At 36.5% G+C, this 25,045-nt stretch overlaps 1 protein-coding gene across 3 annotated transcripts in view; it reads right to left on the bottom strand.

Annotated features, from left to right (window-relative positions):
• Positions 1-9,650: 9,650 nt before the first annotated feature.
• CENPI (centromere protein I) overlaps positions 9,651-25,045 on the bottom strand; it is a 78,452-nt gene continuing 63,057 nt past the window's right edge. For all 3 annotated transcript variants that reach the window (XM_047844708.1, XM_047844707.1, XM_047844709.1), the window contains 2 exons: positions 11,308-11,349; positions 9,651-10,604 (listed from right to left, as the gene is read on the bottom strand). In XM_047844708.1, coding sequence (XP_047700664.1) covers positions 10,470-10,604; positions 11,308-11,349 — 177 coding nt within the window. In that variant the 3' untranslated portion in view covers positions 9,651-10,469. The remainder of the gene's footprint in view (positions 10,605-11,307; positions 11,350-25,045) is intronic.

Genomic DNA, 25,045 nt, shown 5'->3' with positions numbered 1-25,045 from the left:
ATTGAATGGGGGAAATAATAGCCTTTTTACTAAATGCTATTGGGATAAATGTGTATCTTCATGCAAAATAATGAATTTGAACCTCTAACTCAGACCATATAAAATAACTCAAAATTGATGAAAGGTCTAAGACTGTAAAACTCTTATAGAAAAAAATATTGATGTAAGGGTAGATGGGGAGGTGGGGGAGAGTGGAAAGCAGGTGATGGGCAGGGAGGAGGGCACTTGTTGGGATGAGCACTGGGTGTTGTATGGAAACCAATTTGACAATAAATTATATTTAAAAAAATATTGATGTAAATCTTCATGACCTTGGTTTGGGCAACAATTTCTTAGACATGACATCAAAAGACAAGCAATCATGGGCGTGTGGGTAGCTCAGTCAGTTAAGTGTCCATCTCTTGATTTCGGCTCAGGTCATGATCTTGTAGTCATGAGATCAAGCCCCGCATTGGGCTTGGTGCTGGGCATGAAGCCTACTTAAATTTCTCTCTCCCTCTCCCTCTCCCCCTGCCCCTCCCCCATCTCTCTCCCTCAAAAAAAAAAATACAAGTAACCAACGAAAAAAATAGATTGGACTTCATCAAAGTTGAAAAATTGTGTGTACCAAGGGCACTATCAAGAAAGTGTAAAGGCAACGAAACATTTGCAAATCATATATTTGATAAGCATCTTGTATTCAGAATATATAAAGAAGTCTTCCAACTCTACAACAAAAAAGACCAACAACCCAATTTTTAAACATGGGCAAAGGACTCAAATAGGCATTTCTCCAAAAGATACAAAATGGCCAACAAGACACAAAAAGAAGCTCAACATCATTAGTCAATAGGTGAATGAATATCAAAAGCCACAATGAGATACCACTTCACACCCACTAGCATGGATGTAATTTTTTAACACTGAAAAATAATAGGGATGCCTGGGTGGCTCTAGTCAGTTAAGTGTCTGACTCTTGGTTTTGGCTCAGGTCATGATCTTGTGGTTCATGGGTTCGAGCCCTGTGTCAGGCTCTGCACTGGCAGCATGGAGCCTGCTTGGGATTCTCTCTCTCTCTCTCTCTCTCTCTCTCTCTCTCTCTCAAAATAAATAAATAAACAAAACTAAACAAAAATGAAAAATGTTAGTGATTATGTGGAAAAAATGAAACCCTCATACATTACTGATGGGAATGTAAAATGGTGAAGACTCTTTGGTAAAGTTTTGCAGTTCTTCAATAAGTTAAACATAGAATTACCATATGACTCTGTAATTCTATTCCTAGTTATATACCCCAAATAACTGAAACACAGGTGTTCAAATAAAAATTTGAATGTTCATAGCAGCACTATTCACAACAGCCAAAGGTGAAAACAACCTAAATGTCCATCAACTCATAAATGGATAACAAAAGATGGTATATCCATACAATAGAATATTATTCAGCCATAAAAAGTAATGAAGTACTGATACATATTGCATAATGTTGAAACCATTAAGCTAAGTGAAAGAAACCAGACCCAAAAGGCCACGTATTGTATGATTACATGAAATATCCAGCATATGCAAATCCATAGAAAGAGACACAGATTGGTGATTGCCTGGGGCTGGGAGAAGAGGGGAAAATGAGGAGCAACTGCTTAACAAGTACATTTGGAAGGGGTGATGAAAAAGTTCAGGAACTAGATATTGGTGATGGTTGTATAACATTGCAAATGTATTTGTTGCCACTGAATTGTACACTTCAAAATGGATAATCATAGATTTTGTAGTAATAACATGGAATTCTAAACATGATTAAGATTTTTTATACAGAGTATATTAGAAACTGGGTTAACTTTTTGAAATAAGCGTAATTTTTACAAAAAGATGCTCAACATCACTCGTCATAAGGGAAATACAAATCAAAACCATGATAAGATACCACCTCACACCTGTCAGAATGGCTAAAATTAACAACATAAGAAAAAACAGATGTTGGTGAATATGTGGAAAAACGGGAAACCCTCTTACACTGTTGGTGGGAATGCACACTGGTGCAGCCACTCTGGAAAAAATTAAAAATAGAACTACCCTACAACCCAGCAATTGCACTACTAGGTATTTGTCCAAAGGATACAAAAATACAGATTCAAAGGGGTACATGCACCGTGATGTTTATAGCAGCACTATCAACAATAGCCAAACTATGGAGAGAACCCAAATGTCTACCAACTGATGAATGGATAAAGAAGTGGTATATATATATATATATATATATATATATATATATACACATACACACACACACACACACACACACACACATATACACAAAGGAATATTACTCAGCCATAAAGAAGAATGAAATCTTGCCATTTGCAACAATATGGATGGAACTAGAGTGTATTCTGCTAAGCAAAATAAGTCAGAGAAAGACAAATACCATATTATTTCACTCATATGTGAAATTTAAGAATCACCTGAAATCAAATATATACAATTATCCATCTAAAAACGTGAGATAGCTCCCCAATTTTATGTAAAATACCATTCACTGGGACACCTGGGACTTCCTGATTCATAGACAGTCACCTTATAACTTTACTTGATGAAAGAGGCAAGGGAGTCCTCCAGGGCTTCTTTTTACAAGGGCACTTAACTCATTCATAATGGTTCTACCCTCATGACCTAATCACCTCCTAAAAGTCCCACCTCCAAATATCACATTAGGTTTCAACATATGAATTTGAAAGAGGGGGGCACAAACTTTCAGTGTATAGTACACCCCATTATCTGCCTCCCTTTCCCCATCAGCCCTATAGTCAACCACATTATTTTCTGTCTTTATAAATATTTGCCTATTTTGGACATTTTCATGTAAACAGAACCATACAATATGTGCTCTTTTGTGAGTGTCATGTTTCACTTCACGTAAGTTTTTGAGTTTTTTTCCATAGTATAATATATATCACTTCTTCGATCCTTTTTTTGTTTTGTTTTGTTTTGCTTTGTTTTTGGCCAAACACTATTCCATTATATGGAGATAGTGGGTTTTATTTATTCACTCATCAGTTGGACATTTGGGTTGATTCTTTTGGCTATTATAAATAATGCTGTTATGAACATTTGTGCACACATTTTTATGGGGACATGTTTTCATTTCTTTTGGGTTATATACTCAGGAGTGGAATTACTCATACAGTATCTCTGTTAAAAATTTTGAGGAACTGCCAAATTGTATTTCAGAGTGGCTATACTATTTATAGTTTATAGTCAGCAATGTATGAGTCTTTTAATTTTTCCACATACTCACTTGTTCTTTTATTATAGCCATCCTAATGGTTATAAAGTGGTACCTCATTGTGGTTTTGATTGAATTTACCTAATGACTTTTAATGTTCTTATTATCCATTCACAGACTTTTCTGGGGAGAAATATCTATCTGGATCTCTTGCCCATTTTTTAATTCAGTTGTCTTTTTACTATTGACTTACAAGAGTATACTCTAGATACAAGACACTTCTCAGATACATGATTTGCAAATTTTTTCTTCCATTCTGTGCATTTTCTGTTCACTTTCTTGGTGGTCTCATTTGAAGCACAAAGTTTCTAATTTTGATGAAGTTCATGAATTTTTTCTTTTACTGTTTGTGCTTTTGTTATCTCAAGGTCATTAAGATTTACAGTTTTTATCTAGTTTTACAGTTTTAGATGTTACATTTAGGTTTTTGATCCATTTGAGTTAATTTTTGTATATGATGTGATATAGGGGTCCAACCAGATGGTTTTGCATGGGGATATCCAATTGTCCCAGCACCACTTTCTGAAAAGACTATTCTTTCCCCATTGACTGTCTTGTCATACTTGTTGGAAATCAAACTGACCTTACTTGAATGAGTTTATTTCTGGACTCTCAATTCTATCCCATTCTTCTATGTGTATCCTTATGCTAGTATAATACTGTCTTGATTAGTGTAGCCTTGTAGCAAACTCTGAAATAGAGAAGTGTGAGGACTCCAACTTTGCTCTTTTTCAGGGTTATTTTGGTCATTCATGTCCTATTTCCATTTGAATTTTAGAATCACCTTGTCCGTTTCTGCAAAAATGCCAGCCAGGGTTTTAATCGGGCTTGCATTGAAACTAGATCAGTTTGGAGAGTATTGCCATCTTAACAATATTCAGTCTTCTGATCTATAAACATGGAATATCTTTGCATTTATTAGATGTATTCTTACTTTAAACCGTTTTGATAAGGTGTATAGCACTGATGTTAAACCAATCTTACAGGACTGGCATATATCCCAGTTGGGGAGTATAATCCCTTGTATATTGCTGGACTTGATTTGCTAGTATTTCCCTGAGCTTGAATGTATAGACTGTTTTCATCAAATTTGGTGTATTATCAGCCATTATTTATTAAAATATTTTTCTATCCCTTTGTCTCCTCCTCTGCTATACCCATTATGAGTGTGTTTGTGTGCTTAATGATGTACCACATTTCTCTAAGTTTCTGTTCATTTTTCTTCATTCAAGTCCATGATTTCCACTTGGAGTGCGTGTGTATGCATTCTATCCCTTACAGACATTTTCCTTTGGATGTCATTATCATCATATATTCCTTTTAATTATTTTAAACATGGTTGAAGTTCCTTTTTTTTTAAGTAGGCTCTATGCCCAATGTGGGGCTTGAACTCATGACCCTTAGATCGAGTCGCACTTTCTACTGGGCCAGCCAGGCGTCTCAAATATGGTTGAAGTTTTTTAGACATATTTATAATAGCTGCTTTGAAGTCCTTGTCCACCAAGTCCAGCATCTGATGCTTTCAAAGGAAATTTCTATTTTTCCTGTGGATGGGTCACATGTTCCTATCTCTTTGCCCCTTATAACAGTTTAGATAATATATTGTAGCAGCTCTGGATACTGATTGTCCCTGTTCTGGGGCTTATTGCTGCTGTTTAGTAACTTGGCTAGACTAATTCTGTGAAGTCTGTTTCTCCACAGTATGCAGCCTTTACTTTTCCTGTTTGGATTTTTTCTTGCCTTTATCTCTAAACCTGGCATCCTAAGGGTCATCCCTGGGTCATTACAGTTTAGCAGTCAGTTACTGATTGACCAGAATTGTGTTTAAGTTCCTGAGCCAGTAAGGTTTTCATTTTTTGCTGTGTGATCTGTGTGGCTTGGAGACTGCTTTCACATTACAGGAAGTTTACAAGTTTGTTCCACTGAGGACTAATAGCAAAGCAGTTTCCTCTCCAGTTGCTGCTGAGAGAGTGTGGCCTTAGGTATCAGCACATTATTCTATATCAGGCCTCCTTTGCTGTCTCTTTCTGATCTCCCTGTTAAACTTCAGATCTGCTTCCACTGGTATTACACCATGCTTTTGCTCTCTGGTAACTGTTACCTGATTTTTATTTTGAACAATACCTTGGAGGCATATATTGCTCCACTATCCAAATAAAGTCAGACCCCTCAGACAGGGTCAGGATGCTGCCAATCTTTGAGGTTTTCTCTTACCTCTCCATGGCAGAACCTCTGTATTATAGACCAGTATCTGGGACTGATGGGAGTTGCCATTTGGTTTCTAAGTGCTAGAACACCTCTTCTGAAACAAATTTGGGAGAGAGAATGGGTGTAGCCTCTACCACAAATGTTATAGCCTCCCTACTATTACTGAATCCTATATGTTTTGAATAAATTGTTCTCAATTTGTTGTAAATCCTTTTATTATTCTCCAGAGACTTTGCATGATTGTCTTTGCTAATTGTGACCAATTAGACAGATACTCCTCTGGGAAGATATCACAGTTCGTGGGTTTGGGCCCTGCATCGGGCTCTGCTGACAGCTCAGAGCGTGGAACCTGCTTTGGATTCTGTGTCTCCCTCTCTCTCTGCCCCTCCCCTGTTCATGTTCTGTCTCTCTCTCAGAAATAAACAAACATTAAAAAAATTTTTAAATGTAGTCTTGTTCAATATCATGTGATATTAACTGTGTTATTGTATCCATGGCTGGAATACTCACAAATGACCAGGATATTAAACTCTTGAATAAATGCTTATTCATAGTTTCAGCACTTTTTCCAGAAAGGGTCAGGCAACCTGTGTTCACCCAGAATGTAGAGTATAACAAAATGCATATTACTTCAATATGCTACTACCTTCTGTGACAGTCTTCAATTGCATTCTGTAAGTTATACTTTGATTACATACACTTCAAAGGTAAGAAAAACTTTGTATCTTTTTTCCTCCTTTATGGCTTTCAATGAAATTTCACAGGTTTTCTATCATTTTATATGCCAAATCTTTGAAAGACATACATTAGAGTCTAAATTTTGCCAAAGAGGGAATCAAGATGCAAAGTACTTAAGTGACTTCCAAGGTCATACAATTCATTAATGATAAACGTAAAACTAGAAGCAATGAAAGGATTCCTCAATATCCAGCCTTCACCTCTGTGCACCAAATCTAGTTAGATAAGCTAAGATTCCTCCTAGAAAGATAAAAAAAAAATTGCTCTTCTGCTACATAACTAAAAGTAGACTTTAGGGCACCTGGGTGGCTCAGTTAAGCATCCAACTTCGGCTCAGGTCAGGATCTCACAGTTCCTGGGTTTGAGCCCCACATCAGGCTCTGTGCTTACAGCTCAGAGCCTGGAGCCTGTTTCAGATTCTGTGTCTCCCTCTCTCTCTCTGCCCCTCCCCTGCTTGTGCTCTCTCTCTCTCTCAAAAATAAATAAATAAACATTAAAATAAATAAATAAATAAATGTTAACTTTAATTCACATGTACTTATTATGCTTCTGGGGAAGACATCCTTTTCTGGTATTATAAATATAAAGCATTGATGATTCAGATCAAAAATATATTCTGTTAAACATTGTTGGCCATTGTTGCTATAACATTATTTCTCACAATTCTGGAGGCTGAAAGTCCAAGATCAGGGTGCTATAACATGGACAGGTCTGGTCCTCTTTCTAGCTTGTACATGGCTACCTTCTTGCTGTATCTTCATAAGGGGGAGAGAAAAATCGGTATCGCCCTTGTTTCTTTTTTTTTTTTTTTTTGAGAGAGAGAGAAAGCACGCGAGTCAGGGAGAGAGAGAGAGAGAGAGAGAGAGAGAGAGAGAGAGAGAGAATCTTAAGCAGGTTCTACACTTACTGCAGAGCCTGACGTAGGGCTTGATCCCATGGTCGTAGGAACATTACCTGAGCCAAAATGGAGAGTCAGACGTTCAACCAACAGAGCCACCCAGGTCCCCTTCTTGTCTCTTCTTATAAAAGTACTAATCTCATTTATGAGGACTCCACTCTCATGACCTAATTACCTCCCAAAGGGTCCACCTCCAAATACGATCATGCTAGAGGTAAGGGCTTCAATGTCTGAATTTGGGGGAAAAAACATTCAGTCCATAGCATCCATCTTTATCAAAAATAGAATTCTTATGTGACAAAAATATAGGCTTTCTATAATAAAAAATTAAGTAAAAAGTTACATCAATTGAAAAGAGATGGTAAAAGTATAATATCAATTTTAGAGAATATTTTTTCTTATTTCTAGTAAACCATTGTGTGACATAAAATGTATCTGATTTAGAGAGAATGTCTGCTATGTTAACAGAAATTATGTGAGATATCATAGACTTATCTAAACTTTTCTTTCCAGGTCATCCTCAAGACCAAGAGGAAGAAGTTATGATAAAAAGAAAAATAAAATGTTAGAAATCTAACAGAAATTTAGTATTGAACATTATTAAGTCAATATTTATAACATCAACAATGTTACATAAATACTAGGTAAAGAAAATTATTGTTATTTTTGTACAATTGGGATAATAAACCAAATTTTCTATTTTTCTCTTCTAGACAACTTTTGCACTAAAGCAAAATATTCTTATTTAAATCTTATTTTTGTCATGAACATTCTTCAAAAAAGAGTTTTTAAATAACTAGATTTGGCTTATTTGCACATCCATTTATATAATCTTAAGTGGGTTAAAAAAATTGATCAAGAGAATAATATGGACTAAAAAGATCCCCAGGGAATCCTTACTGAACAAAAAGACAAACATAAAGGAAAATAGTTTTTTTCCTGGGTCAAAAACTTAGGTTTAGAAATTTCTTCCATGACTGGAAGACTGTTAGGGATTAAATTTTAGGAAAAATAATCAAATCCCTTCTCACAATTGAAAGTTCCACATGACCTTAAAGACAAAAATATCATGTCCTGAGTAACAATATGGAAAGTTATTTAGAACACAAACTTAAAAACAAAGAGAACTCTCTAAATGAGAAAGGGTATCTATTGGGGATGCTATCACATTTACTTCAAAGTGGCTAAAACTTTTTTACCTGGGTATATAGGCAATATTCCACACCAATAAATACTCCTTGTTTGACACACTTTTTTCACTTGGCTTCCAGTCTCCGACTTTTCTTTAGCCACCAGTGGGTCTTTCTGTCATTTGCTGGTTCCTCCTTTTCTCTTCTACTTTTTAATGTTGGCATATACCATAGGGCTCAGTCCTATGCTGTCTTTATCTGCTCTTTTCTAGCTGCACTAAATGATCTTATATGATGTCATGTCTATTCACTAATGACACCAAAATTAAGTCTGCCAGTCCCAACTTGTACCCTGAATTCTAGACTTGGGATATCCAACTGCCTACTCCATCTTCAACCTAACATGGCCAAAACAGAACTTTTGATTGAACACTCCTCCAAATCTGTTCCTCCTCCAGTATGCCACATCTCTACAACCCAGAATTCACCCAGTTGCTCAGTCAAAAACCTAAGAGTCACCCTTTTCTTCTCTCTTTCCCTCTCATATCCAAGCTAACAGCAGATCCTATCTTCTCTACCTTTAAAGTAGAGCCTAAATCCAATACCTAACCATCTCCTCATCATTTACCATACTAGTCTAAGACTCTTTCCTGGAACTCTAATAAACTTAACCAGTCTCTCTGCTTTAACCCTTAATTCTCTTCAGTCTAACTAACCTTCAAACAACAGCTCCCATACAGGTAAGCCAAAGTATATCACTCTGCTCTCAATCCTTCTAATGACTTCTTATTGTATACCACATTATTAGGGCCTTTATGAACTACTCGATGGTTTCTTTCCTATGTCATTCCTTACTATTCTTCTCCTTTAATTACTATGTTGTAACCTGACTGGTCTCTCTGCTAGCTCTCAAAAGTATGCCAACTAAGTTAACATTTTTAAGCCCTTCACAACTTGCCTTTGACTCTGCCCAGAATGCTCTTCCCCCAAATATTCACATGGCCCATATACTTATTTCATTAGGGCTTCTGCATAAGTCACCTCCTCCAATAGGCCTTAGTCCCTAACCACCTTATCTAAAGTAGCAACCCTCTAAATATTCTCTCCCTATTCCTTGTTTCTTCTTTATAGCACCTCATGTTATATTTCTGCTTACATTTTTATTGTCTGCCTTCTCCAAAAGGACGTAGTAAATTTCACAAAAGCAATACTTTGTATTGGTCACAGCTATACAACCAGCACACAAAAGAATATCTGCCACATAGTAAACTAGATAAATATGTACTGAACCCCAAAAATGAATGAATGGGATTCGAGTCTGAGCACTACCCAATAATATAGTTTTATTTTGCTTTAGAGGAAAAACAAAAGCCACAAGAATGTGCCCTTAAAACCAAAAGTAAACTCAGCTTAATTTCTCTCAAATGACATGAAATTTATTAAAAGGAGAAGAGTTACTCAGTAGCAGTGAATTTTAATTTTCAGCAAAATATTCTAGCTATGATAAAATTTTTTAAAAGCTTCAGAATGATCCCCCCAAATAAAGTCTCGGTTTATTTAAATGAGCCTGAACATGTAAAAATGGGACATGTAACATATACATATATACACATACACAAAATAGTACAGTTTTATGAAATCAAAGTGGAATAAATGGGAACATTTTAGATTATCCCACAATCCTCTCCGCTTCCTTCTCTCATCAAATTGCTACCAGTGAAGGCCCAGGAAGCTACCAATTAGCTAGAGCTGGCTTTAAGCATTAGAAATGTATCCTGTTAACTTGATGCTGACATTGTTGTTCACAATAAGGAAAATGGCAATATCCCCAGAGGTTTCAGAAGCGGCAGGGCTTTTTGCACGAGTATGTCTGTGGCTTAACTGCCACTATATGTTATCTGCTCTCTTCCACTGATGCAACTTAGAGTCCACAAGAATTTGAAAAATTCCACCACCTAATAGATGAATCTCTTTATGTATAATCTGGTGGAAGGCTGAGCCTGAAGATGAAGTCGGTTTTCACTAGTGGGCTAAAGAATCTAGATCTTGAAAAATAAATTTAGCCACACTGAGGCTCTCCTGAACCATGCACAGAAGGCCAGTCCAAGTGCTCCGAGGATGGCAGTCTGTTGGTGAACAGATTATGGCAACTCAAGTTGAGCCATTTGGCCTCTCTAGCAACAAGGAAAAGAATTTAGTCCGGTATGGTCAGTTTGTTTCAGTCAAAACTCATTTAATGTTGATGATGTGGTTTATGCTCTCTGGTCAGGGGGGTAGAAGAACGATGAATACTACTCCTTATGAAAAGTTTCAAGCCTTGTAACCCCTCTGAAAATAAATAGTCCAAATACCAGTTCCATTTCTTTCCCTGCAGGCACAAAAAGGGGAAAATTACTTATCAAATATTTACTAGGCTTATTCTCTACCTCCTGATCTTTGCCTAGGAAAAGTTCCCAATGTCCTGAATGCACATAACCAAGAGTTAGCTCAGAGGAGCCAGGTTTATAACTGGAACTCAGGCACTAAGTAATATTCAAACCAGAAAGTACCCATAATTTAAGGGCTAAACATTCCTTTTATTATACTGGCAAAAAAATTTTTAGCTGTTCAACTGAACAAGTACTATGAAATGGAAATGGGTCATCATTCGCACATTCTAGAAATTTAACATTTAAAATAGCTAACATGGGAGCAGACATTATGTTACTGCCTACATTAAATATGTACACAACAGAGTTTCTGTAACAATGAGACAACTATGTTAGGTTATGTTGAATCAGCCTCATTACAGTCACACTTTGAATACATGCAACTGTATTATAAAATGAGAAAATGCACAGATACAACAGCAAGAGTCAAACTATGAATAGCTGTATCTTAGAGAAGACTGTATAGGGTATGTGACAATAAATGCACATCAAAGTCACTGGAATGAATTCAGAAGGCAAACACTTCACTTTGACTTTGTGGAGGCAGCAGGATTAAGGTTGGGAGAAAAGTGAAGGTATAAATTTTTTGATGAAATGAAACTGTAGTAAATCCCTGAACATGATGAATATAAATTTATTTACCCGAACAGAGCTCATGTTTACTCTCCTTTCTTCTGGCCATTCCTTAAAAAACAAAAGCAAAAAAGAAGTGGGGAGATATGAGGATGGAAATATTTGGTTAGTAAAAATTACTAGAAAATTAAGATAGCTCTTCATTGTCTGATTCATTTGCTACATTTTATTCCTGCTATCGCTTTTGGATTCCTTTTGAATAAACACTCACAATAGCCTTCGATATTGCTCCCTAGAGCACACACAGAAGGAAAATAAGATCACAGTGAAGAAAGTATACATCATTTTGCTAATTTATGGCCTCAAATATGTACTCAGTCACTGGGGTGAAGATGAAAGATGTTAGAGAAGGCTTCTTCTGAGGTATAGGACACCCGAACAGAGTCCTGAAGGATGAGAAGGAAGTCTGGTGAGGCAGTCTCTGTACACAGTAGATTCTATAAAAACTGTGATTCTTTATGAAAACTCAGATCTAGGTGATCTCATTTATTTCCTATCTTTAACTATCACCCACTATACTTCAATGAAAAGTCATTAATTCTAAAACAAACATTTTTATATATTACGAAGAAAAAACTATGCCTATTAAACTATATATAACACAACGTCTTCTAACACTTAAAATTTAAAAAATTTTTATTTTATAATGATTGAGTTTTAGATGTAGGCAGATTTTGATCATATATCCTTTTTATAAACATGAAATGATAAATATAAACAAAATTAAGTAGGGAAAGTATTCAGAGTCCTACTCTTCTGAATTATTTTTCTACTCAAGAGCTGTAGATAACTATGTTTTTTTTCCCACACAATATCATCTTCTGTGCCAGAGTGTTGGCAATGGAACATTTCTTATAAGAACTAAAAGATACTGGTACTGGGATCCCAATTACATAAACCTAACCTACTTTTGGCACCTGCTTCTAAGAAAGTCCATAACATGTATGGTTTACTTCTTCCCTCCCCTCTTCCTCCAGGACATTTGGTTTTTGGGGCTTAAAAGAGTGTTCCAATATTTCCTGAAAGTTTTTTCCCCAAGCTTCTGACAACCATCCCACAAGGTCTGATTTTGGCAACCCCCCGGGGCACACTCAAAAACAGCAAATGATGGGGCACCTGGGTGGCTCAGTAGGTTGAGTATCTGACTTCGGCTCAGGTCATGAACTCGCGGTTTGTGGGTTCGAGTCCCATGTCAGACTCTGTGCTGACAGCTCAGAGCCTGGAGCTTACTTCCGATTCTGTCTCCCTCTCTCTCTCTCTGCTCCTCCACCCTTGCACTGTCTCTCTCTCTCTCAAAAATAAATAAACATTTAAAAAAATATAAAAAAAACAGCAAATGACAACTATATCTTGATTGCTGCCTGGCTGACACTGATCACAAGACTCATCCTGATCTCTAAGAAGTTCAAAAGTGAAAAAAAATGTGTTTTTACTGATTAAATATACTCTAAACTCCATGCTGATGAATTCCATATTTATATCTCTAGTTCCAACTTCTCTCTTGTGCTGCAAGTCCAGCTACAAACTGCCTACTTACACTTCTCTTAGATATCTAACAGGTATCTCAAACCTAAGTAGGTCAAAACAGAACTTGAGTCTCAACTTGCCCTCCCCCAAAACCAAAATAACTTCTCCTATTCTTTCATCAGTATTCCTGTTATTAATAAGTGGAACCAACATCAACCCAGTTGCTCAAGTAAAAAAACTCAAAAGTCCTTTTCTTTTCCTCATTCCCACTTCCAATAAAATCATCAAGTCCTGCCTGTTCTACCTCTGCAATATATCTCAAACCAGTCCACTTCTATCCATCTCCACTACCACCACATATATACAAATCTCTATTGCTATCTCCTGTATAGACTCCACCAACAGCCTCCTAATTGGTGCCCCTGCAGCCACTTGGGCCTCCTCTTATAACTCTGTCCTCCACCAAAAAGCCAAAGTGATGTCTATTAAACATAAACTCAGACCATACTACAACCCTGCCTTAAAATTTTTTAATTGTTTCCCATAACACTCCTAACAGACTCATAAGAGAGATAGCCCCCGAATCTCTGCCACCTTATTTCATTCCATTTTCCCTCTTTTCCTTAAGCTCTAAGCCAAACTGGCCTTCCTTTTTCCCCTGAACCTCTTGAGCCATTGTGCCATTCCCACTGCCTAGAATGCTCTTCTTCCAGCTATTCTTAGGCTGGCTTATTCTCATCTTTTAGAAGAAATCTCAGACCAAATACCACCTTCTCAAAAAGCCTTCCTTAAACACCCATTCCTCACAACTCCCCAGTCACTTTCTCTCACCCCACCCTGTTTATGTTCTTCATAGCATTTCTCAAAATTTATAATTATCATGTTTATTTACTCATTACTTGTTTATTGTTTGTTCTCATTAGAATATAAACTCCATTTGGGCAGAGATATTGGTATTTGTCTCCATAGGCACTATACTCCCAGTGTGAGAAGCACAGTAAACACAAAATAAATATTTGTTGAATGAATAAAGAAACAACGATTGATTCAAAGGTAATTATGATAATAAAATGTAGAGCTTCAGAACTGCCTGAAATGAAGGCTCTACAAATGTTGAAAATATTTTGACTCATTAAGTAAACAGAGCTCTTTGACACTGAGAACTGATTGGTCAAATTATATTTACTAAATTATCTCTAAAAAGCTGACTAATTTGAAACATTAACAATGTTAAAATTCAGTAAAATCAAAATGTCAGAATCAAATCATACTACCATGGTATCAGAGGTTATTTTTACCATCTCAAAGGTAAGATACTTAGATAATGAAGAGTTAGTTGGTGACAAGAGCTCAAAAAGGCGCTCTTTTTAACACAAAAATTGACATTAAAGCCTAGTACTTTCAGAACCATACAGAAACATCATCAGTTTAAAAACTGGCAGTTTCAGGGGCGCCTGGGTGGCTCAGTCGGTTGAGCGTCCGACTTCAGCTCAGGTCATGATCTCGCAGTCTGTGAGTTCCAGCCCCGCGTCAGGCTCTGTGCTGACAGCTCAGAGCCTGGAGCCTGCTTCAGATTCTGTGTCTCCCTCTCTCTCTGCCCTTCCCCCACTCATGCTCTGTCTCTCTTTGTCTCAGAAATAAATAAACATTAAAAAAAATTTTTTTTAAAACTGGCAGTTTCACATTTTGCCAAATGTGCTCTATGCCACTAGAATTTAAATCTTCTAGTCAGAACCAACCTTCCTTAATAAACATTTTAAAAACTGTTTTCTGCTTTAAAAGAATGTATCAATTCCTGATCTTTCAAAATGAGTTTGCTCACCTATGTTCTAGTTAATAATATTTACTACTTTAGAGACTGAATTTTATAACACACACAGTCTAGAAGAAAAAATTGTTTGACTTATGAAAATCATTTCTACTTTATCTATGGTTTAATACATGCTTTGCCAAATAAGAACTGGGTGCAACATTATTGACTGGGTATGGAGAAACCAACAACCATTCATGGTTAGCAGTAATGTAAATCTGTATGAATTCTACTGAAAGGAATTTAACAACACCCAACAAAATTAAAAAGACATAACCTTTGAGAACAATTCCACTTGAGAGCAATTTTATCCAGACACACATGTATATGTGTGAAATGATGTATATGGTTTAAGAATAGTCATTAGAGGGACACCTGGGTGGCTTAGTCAGTTAAGCATCTGACTCTTGGTTTCAGCTCAGGTCATGATCTCATAGTTCGTGGGTTCAAGCCCCGCATCAGGCCCTGTGCTGACAGTGTGGAGCCTGCTTGGGATTCTCTCTCTCTCCCTCTCTCTCTGCCCCTCCCACAGTCAATCTCTCTCTCTCAAAAATAAATTTTAAAAATTAAAAAAAGAATATTCATTAGAGTATAATTTCAAAACAGAACTAGAAACAACTTAAATGCTCAACTTACAACTTACATGCTTAACTTTAATATAGATTCATATGATGGAATACTATGGAGACAACAAAAAGAATGAGGCAGCCCTTTGCATGCAAAAATGAAACAAAGCCAAGATATTGAGTCAAAAATTCAAGAGGCAGTAGATATCATATATAATGTTGTAAAAGATCATTTACACAGAAATATACAATATATCTCTAGAAGGATATTCAAGAAATTGAATGTGGGTGCTTTATGATAAAAAGTGTCCATATGGAGTTTCACTCCCAGGAGAAGATCATGAGTTCTATGGACACACTCCCCAGAAAATGAGAAAATTTGGCAAAGACCATTTTTAAAAACCCAGCACTTACAGTATCTGGAAATTGTCCTAAGGGTATATTAATGTACAAATATAACAATATTTATTCAAGAAAATCTACTAAAATTCTGTAAGAACAGCAAGTGTCTGGGGCATGTGACCTGATCTTTCCTATGTGAGTGTGGCTGAAAGGTCAGGGCTGTAAATACCTACATTAAGAATGAAGGAGGGCCACCTGGGTGGCTCAGTCAATTAAGTGTCTGACTTCAGCTTAGGCCATGATCTCTCGCAGTTTGTGGGATCCAGCCCCACACTGGGCTCTGCACTGGCTGTGTGGAACCTGCTTGGGATTCCCTCCCTCTCTCTCTCTGCTCCTCCTCCACTTGCACTCTCTCTCTCTCAAAATAAATAAACTTAAAAAAAGAATGAAGGAAGATTTCAATTCAATAATCTAAACTACTGCCTTAAAACACTAGAAACAGGAAGGCAAACTAAACTCAAAGCAAAAAGAAATTACAGGTGACCCTTGAATACAGGGGGTTAGGAGTGCCAACCCTGGCACAGTCAAAAACTCTGTGTATAACTTTGACTCCCCCAAAACTTAACTACTAATAGTATACTGTTGACCTGAAGTCTTACCAATAACATGTCAATTAACACATATTTTATACACATTATATATTGTATTCTTACAATAGAGTAAGCTAGAGAAAAAATGTTATTAAGAAAACCATCAGGAAAATACATTTACAGTACTGTACTGTTATTGAAAAAAAAGGGGGTGCCTGGGTGGCTCAGCTGAACCAAACTCTTGGTTTCAGCTCAGGTCATGATCTCACGGTCGTGGGTTGGAGTGGGCTCTGTGTTCACAGAGCAGAACCTGCTTTGGATCTTCTGTCTCCCTCTCTCTGCCTCTCCCCCACTCAGGTTCTCTCTCTCTCAAGAATAAATAAATGTTAAATTTTTTTAATTAAAAAAAGAAAAAAAGAGAAAGAAAAAAATTCTGCATTTAAGTGGACCCATAGGAGTCTCAGACTTCCTAATTCCAAAACTTACTCCAAAGTTACAGTAATTAAAACAGTATGGTACTGGCATGAAGACAGACCTATATACCAGCGGAACAGAACAGAGAGCTGAGAAATAAACCCTCATGTAGAATATGGTCAAATTATCTTTGAAAAAGGTTTCAAAATCATTTAAAGGGGAAAGAACAGTCTCTCCAACAAATAGTGCTGGGAAAACCAGATATACACAAGCAGAAGAATAGAGGTGACCACTTTATACCATATACAATAATTAATTCAAAATGAATTATAAACCTACACATAAGACTTAAAACTATAAAATCCCTAGAAGAAGACATAGGAGGAAAGCTTTATGACAATGTATTATGCAATGATGTCTTGGATATGACACTGAAAGTATAGGCAACAAAAGCAAAAACAGAAAAAAAGGCAAATGGGGCTACCTTAAACTTGAAAACTTCTATATATTAACAGGCACAATTAAAAGAATGAAAAGGCAACCTATAGAATGGGGAGATATTTTGTAAATCATTTATCTGATAAGGGGTAAATATCCAGATTTTTAATTTTTATTACCTTTTTTAAAAGTTTGTTTATTTATTTATTTATTTATTTATTTATTTATTTATTTATTTTTTAAAGTTTATTTATTTTTGAGACAGAGAGAGACAGAGCATGAACAGGGGAGGGGCAGAGAGAGAGGGAGACACAGAATCTGAAACAGGCTCCAGGCTCTGAGCTGTCAGCACAGAGCCTGACGCGGGGCTTGAACTCATGGACCGTGAGATCGTGACCTGAGCCGAAGTCGGACGCTTAACCGACCAAGCCACCCAGGCGCCCCAAAAGTTTATTTATTTTGAGAAAGACAGCATGTGATATGAGTGGGGGCAGGGGCAGAGAGAGAGAGAGTGAGAATCCCAAGCAAGCTCCATGCTGTCAGTGCAGAGCCTGACACGGAGCTCAATATCACAGGCCATGAGATCATGACCTGAGCTGAGATCAAGAGCCAGATGTTTAACCAACTGAGCCACTCAGGCACCCCCAGACTTTTTATATAAAGAACTCATACAACTCAACAACAAAAAAATAAATAACTTGATTTGAAAAAAATGGGCAAGGGACTTGAATAGACATTCCTCCAAAGAAGATATACAGATGACCAATGAACACAGGAAAAGATGCTCTACATACTAATCATTAGGGAAATGAGAATCAAAACCACAATGAGGTACCACTTCACATTCATAGGATGGCTATTAAAGGAAAAAGGGAAAATAAGAAGTGTTGGTGAGGACATGGAGAAATTGGAACCCATGTGCCCTGCTGGTATGAATATAAAATTAATATGGAAACACCTACGGAAAACACAGTGTTTCTTCAAATAAATATAAATAGAATTACCATATGATCCAGCAATTCCACTTCTGGCTATATACCCAAAAGAACTGAAAGCAAGGACTTGAACATACAATTTTATAGCCATGTTCATAGCAGCATTATTTTCAAGAGCCAAAAGTGGAAAGTAATCCAAATATCCATCAAAGAGCAAACAGACATGGGTGGATCTAGAGCGTATTATGCTAAATTAAATAAGTCAGACTGAGGAAAACAAATACCATATTTCACTCATATTGAATCTAAAAAACTAAACAAATGAACAAACAAACAAAAAGCAGAATTAGACCTATAAATACAGAGAACTGATGGCTGCCAGAAGGAAGGGGGAGTATGAGGGATAAGCAAAATGAGTGGTGGGGAGTGGGATATACAGGCTTCCAGTTATCAAATGAATTAAGTCATGGAAATAAAAGGTACAGCATTATATGGTGACACATGGTAGCAACACTTGTGATGAGCATAGCATAATGTATAGAAAGACTGAATCACTATGTTGTACAACTGAAACTAATGTAACATTTTGTAAACTGTAACCTGCTTCAGATTCTGTCTCTCTCTCTCTCTCTCTCTCTCTCTCTCTCTCTCTCTCTCTGCACCTCTCATGCTCATGCCCTGTCTCTCAATAATAAATAAATGTTAAAAAAATTTTAAAGGAAAAGAAGTCTTTTCAACAAATGGTGTTAGGAAAACTGAAGCGCCACATGCCAAAAAAATAGAGTTAGATACCTATATCACATCCTATGCAAAAATTAACACAATTTTTTAATCTAAAAAAATCACAATTTTTAATCTAAAAAATCTAAATATAAGAGCTAAAATTATAAAACTCATACACACAACATGGGAATAAATTCATGATCTTGGGTTAGGCAGTGATTTCTGAGCTATGACATCAAAAGCACAAACAATACACTAACAACCAATTATCCAAAAAGGAAATTAAGAAAATCCTATTTATAATAGTTTTCAAAAGAATGAAATATTTAGGAATAAACTTAACCAAAGGATATGAAAGACTTATACACTGAGAAACTATAAAACACCAATATAAGAAATGAAAATATATGTAAAAATGTTTGAAAGACATCCTGTGTTCACAGATTCTGAGAATATTGGTAAAATATACATACTAGCCAAAGTAACATACAGATTCAAAGATTCAATGCAATCCCTACCAAAATCCTAATGGCATTCTTTACAGAAAGAAAAAAAAAAAACTATGAAATTCATAGAGAACTATAAAAGACCCTGAATAGTCAAAAGAATTTTCAGCAAGAATAACAAAGCTAGAGAAATCATACTTCCTGATTTCAAAATATATAGCAAAGCCTCAGTAATCAAAACAATATGGTACTTGTATAAAAACAGACACAAACCAATGGAACAGAACAGAGCTCAGAAATTACAAGGGTGCCAAGAATACACACTTGGGAAAGGAGAGTCTCTCCAATAAATGGTGCTGGGAAAACTGGGTATCCATATGCAAAAGAATGAAATTGGACCCCTACCTTACACCACTTACAAAAACAAACTCAAAATGGATGAAAGACCTAAATGTAAGACAGGACGACATCAAAATCCTAGAGGAAAAAACTGGCAAAAACCTCTTTGACCTTGGCTGCAGCAACTTCTTACTCAACACGTCTCCGGCAGTGAGGAAAACCAAAGCAAAAACGAACTACTGGGACTTCATCAAAATAAAAACCTTCTGCACAGCGAAGGAAACAATCAGCAAAACTAAACGACAAGTGACAGAATGGGAGAAGATATTTACAAATGACCTATCAGATAAAGGGTTAGTATCCAAAATTTATAAAGAATTTACTCAACTCAACACCCAAAAAACAAATAAGCCAGTGAAGAAATGGGCAAAAAACATGAATAGACACTTCTCCAAAGACATCCAGATGACCAACTGACACATGAAAAAATGCTCAACATCACTCATCATCAGGGAAATACGAATCAAAACCACAATGAGATACCACCTCACACCTGTCAGAATGGCTAACATTAACAACTCAGGCAACAACAGATGTTGGCGAGGATGTAGAGAAAGAGGATCTTTTGCACTGCTGGTGGGAATGCAAACTGGTGCGGCCACTCTGGAAAACAGTATAGAAATTCCTCAAAAAATTGAAAATAGAACTAGCCTACGACCCAGCAATTGCACCACTAGGTATTTATCCAAGGGATACGTAAGCTGTTTCAAAGGGGCACATGCACCCCAATGTTTATAGCAGCACTATCAACAATAGCCAAAGTATGGAAAGAGCCCAAATGTCCATCAATGGATGAATGGATAAAGAAGATGTGGTATATATACAGATAAAGAAGATGTGGTATATATATACAATGGAGTATTACCTGGCAATCAAAAAGAATGAAATCTCGCCATTTGCACCTACATGGATGGAACTAGAGGGTATTATGCTAAGCAAAATTAGCCAGTCACAGAAAGACAAATATCATATGACTTCACTCATATGAGGACTTTAAGATACAAAACAGATGAGCATAAGGGAAGGGAAGCAAAAATAATATAAAAACAGGGAGGGGGACAAAACACGAGACTCTTAAATATAGAGAACAGAGGGTTGCTGGAGGGGTTGTGCGGGAGGGATTGGCTAAATGGGAAAGGGAGGGGCTTAAGGAATCTACTCCTGAAATCACTGTGGCACCATGTGCTAACTAACTTGGGTATAAATTTAAAAAAACAAATAAATTATAGAAAGAAAAATTAAAAATTAAAAAATCTATAAAAAATTTTTAATTAAAAAAAGGAAGAAATCCTGCCATTTATGACAACATGGATAAACCTGAAGGAAATTATGCTAGGTGAAATAAGCTAAACACAGAAGGACAAATATTACATGGTACCACTTATATGGTGAATCTAAAATAATCAAACTTGGGACACCCGGGGGGCTCAGTTGGTTGAGTATCCAACTTCGGATCAGGTCATGATCTCTCTGCTGCCAGTGTGGAGCCCGCTTCAGATGCTCGGTTTCCCTTTCTCTCTCTGCACCTCCCCCACTCGTGCTCACTCTCTCTCAAAAATAAACATATAAATAAATAAACAAACATACTCCTAGAAATTGAGAGCAGAATGGTGGTTGCCAGGTGCTGGGGAGACAAGGACATACAAAGTCATTTTTCAAAAGCACAAATGATAAAGGAAAAAAATTCATAAATTAAAAGTTCAACAAAATTAAAAACTTTTGTCCTTCAAAAGATAGCAACAATGAAAAGACAACTCACAGAATAGAAAACTTTTATAAATCATTTCTCTGATAAGTAATCTAGAATATAGAAATGATTCTCAATGAGTCGATAACAATAAAACAAATACATTAAAAATAAACTAATTTATTTTTTATTTTTCTAAATGTTCATCTATCTTTGAGAGAGAGAGACAGAGCATAAGTGGGGGAGGGGCAGAGAAAGAGGGAAACCCAGAATCTGAAGCACGCTCCAGGCTCTGAGCTGTCAGCACAGTGACCTTTGCAGGGCTCGAACCCACAGACTGGGAGATCATGACCTAAGCCGAAGTCACACGTTTAACTGAGCCACCCAGGCACCCCCAGAATAAACTAATTTAAAGTAAAAGTAAACCAAAAAATGGTCTGACTCTTGATTTTGGCTTAGGTCACGATCTCATGGTTCTTGAGTTCAAGCCCTGCATCTCGCTCTCTGCTGTCAGCACAGATCCCGCTGCACATCATCTGTCCCCCTCTCTCTCTGCCCTTCACTTGCTCATTCTCTCTTTCTCTCAAAATAAATAAACTTTAAAAAATGGGCAAAAGGTCTGAACAGACCTTTTTCCAAAGAAAATATATAATGGGCAATGGGCAATAAGCACATAAAAAGGTGCTGAACATAAAGAGCTATCAGGGAAATAAAAACTGAAACCACAATATGGTACTGTATCACACCCTCTAGGATGGCTAGAATAAAAAAAAGAATAACAAGTCTTGGGGAAGATATGGGGAAAACAGAACCCTCACACACTGTTGGTACAAATGCAAAATGGTACAGCTACTTTCAAAAACAGTCTGGAAGTTCCTCCAATAATTAAACATGGATTATACCATATAATCCAGCGTTCCCACCTCTAAGTATATCCCCAAGAGAAATGAAAACATGTTCACACAAAACCTTGTATACAAATCCTTATAGAAACATCATTCACAATAGCTAAAAAGTGGAAATAACCCAAAAGTCCATCAACTAATGGATAAGCAAAATGAAATATATCTGCCCCAAAAATATATTATCTGGCAATAAAAACAAATGAAATACTGATACATGCTATGCCATAGATAAACCTTGAAAACATTATGCTAAGTAAAAGAAACCAGTCACAAAATAACATATATTTTATGAGTTTATTTTTATGAAATTCCAGAATAAGTGAATCTACATAGATATAAAAATAGATTAGTATTTGCCTAGGATGGGGGCAGGGAATGGGGAGACAGAAGTGACAGCTAAGGGGTGCAGATTTTCTTTCCAGGATAATAAAAATATTATAAAATATATTGTCATGAAGGCAAAGCTCTGTGAATAATCTAAAAGCCATTGAACTGCATACTTTAAATGTGTGGATTATACTGTATTTGAATTATATCTTAAGCTGTTTTAAAAAGACTAATTTTTTTAAAGTGTCCTATCTTTTAGAGGTATATAATGAAGTATTTACAGCAAAATTGTATAACATTTGGTATTTGCTTCAAAGTAACTGGGTGGGGTGAGAGGGTTAAAACCGGTTGGGAGTAGAGACTGAACTGGGTGATGGGTATGTGGGGATTTATTTTACTATTCTCTTTACTTGTGTATGTTTGAAATTTACAACATGAAAAAAGTTTTGTAAAAAAAAGTAACAAAGACCTAATGCTATGGTAAGGAATGCCAAAATCTATGGAAAGGTAAGCCAGTATCTAGAACGTGAGAAGCCAGATGGGTAAACCTCATTCTCAAAGTCGCTCTTGGCTTTTCTTCCACAGCTTCAAAGGGCAAAGGTAACTAAAGTCAAAGCACAGGTTCTGCCAAAGTAGGAAGTCTTATAACCCAACCCCCAATTTAAACTAGAGACCCAAAAGGCTATACCTTCAAGGTAAGAGTTTATCAGAAGTAAATTCGCCTTCTCAAAGGCTGGTCTATCCACCTATGATCAAGGGAACCTTAGACATAGTACTTGGATTAGGGTAGTCCCAGACAAAGAGCACTCCTAGGTATCTATGGAAGTAAATGAAAAGTTCTCTCTACAGGAAGATCTCACTCTAATCTGATTCCTTCTACAGATAATATTCCAGGTATCCAGCACATGGCCAAAGATAACCAGACACACAAAGAAATTAAGCAATATGAGGAAGAAGCAGCAGAAAAAGGAGGCAAGCAGTACACACAAACACTTCTGATACTGGAATTATCAGACAGATTATAAAACAATGTTTACTAAGTTAAAGAAAGGAAACACTGGATGGTTAAAACAAGAAGCAATAAAAATGGCTACCTAAAGACAAAGAAGAGAGAAGAAGAAGGAGACAAGGATGGAAGAGACATTTCTACAGTTTAGATTTGGAACTAGGTAAATGTTTTACATATTCTATGTTAAAAGTAACCTCTAAAGCATGAAAAGAAACTGAAACAAATATACCTAAATGTATATAAAATACAGTACATGCTCTGTACAGTTTTAGGATTTAGTCCAGAAGCAAAAAGAACTAAAGTTATTTCAAATTTCATCCAGTAGTCTCATTATTAATAGTAATATAAATACTATGAATTTGAAACAAGTTTATATATATATATATATATATATAAATCAGACAAATTATTATGAAGATGAGAAAAACAGAAAGAGAAGAACGAATATCAGAAAATCACTAAACTATACACCTCTGAAATCCCTCTATGTACTTAAAAATATAATTTTAATTCAAATACTGAAATCATTCAATATGTTTCTGAAGGCCTACATACTAATTTTTTCACCATCTGGTCCTTGACTACACTTCAAAACCTCATATCCTATAATGCTACAGTCTAAACTAGTGGTTCTCAACCCTGGTTGTATATCACAACAATTATATTAAAAAAGCAGATTCTGGATGTCACCACATTGTTATTAGATCAGAATCTCAGGGTGGGAGCATCAAGGATGTATACTTTAGAAAAGCACCCTGGGTACTTCTTCTCAGTTAAGGGAGAATCCCTGCTCAAGCCCTACAATTCTACTTAAGTTCCCCAAACGTGGTAAGCTCTAAAAGAGGGGTCAGCAAACCACGGCCCAGGTCTCACATCCAACCCAATGCCTGTTTCTGTAAATAAATTTTCATTAGAACACAACTCAGCCCATTTGTTTACCTACTGTCTATTGCTACTTTCATGCTACAATGACAAGGCTGAGTAGTCTTGATTGAAACAACATGGCCTGCAAAGCCTAAAATATTTACAATCTGGGCCTCTAATGGAAAAAGTCTACTGACCCCTTATCTATCTTTGCATTTTTCTTCAAATACTTCATCTTGGCAAGATCATGCTCATCACTCAAAGCTCTGACTGGCACCACTTCTGTAAAGCCTGAACTGGGTTAGTACCCCTGTATATTTTTTTCAATGTCCTCTGTACTTTCCCTATATTACTCATCATTCTTTATTCGAAGATGTCTATTTAATGACCACCACCCTATCTAGACCACAAACACTGAGGACAACACCCAGATGTGTCTTGTTTACCACATTGCCTGATTCATTACATGCATATATTAAGCATTTATTCAATAAATATCTCCCCCCTCCTGTACATTTCTTTTCCATCTTATTAGATTTCTCAGTGTTCCAATCTGTTAAGGGAATTCTGAATTTAGATTCTATCAGTGTATCTGTAATCCCATCATATTGTGTCATTTACACATTTGATATGCACACCATTTGAATTCCTCAAGTCACTGATAGTGGTGAAAATGACAAGGCTGATAAAGTCCTAAGAAGACTGGACCCCCTCCCTGCCAGCACAGTGACAGCCATCAAATCAGCAGTCTTTAGTGTAGCCTACATTTTCCATCTTGTCTAGAAGGATTTTATGAGAGTTTCCACTTCTTCACAGCCATTTCTT

The sequence above is a fragment of the Prionailurus viverrinus genome, chromosome X (genome assembly GCF_022837055.1).
Source record: "Prionailurus viverrinus isolate Anna chromosome X, UM_Priviv_1.0, whole genome shotgun sequence".
Taxonomy (NCBI): Eukaryota; Metazoa; Chordata; class Mammalia; order Carnivora; family Felidae; genus Prionailurus; species Prionailurus viverrinus.
The sequence above is the reverse complement of the archived record's forward strand: the minus strand, read 5'-3'. Positions and strand labels throughout refer to the sequence as shown.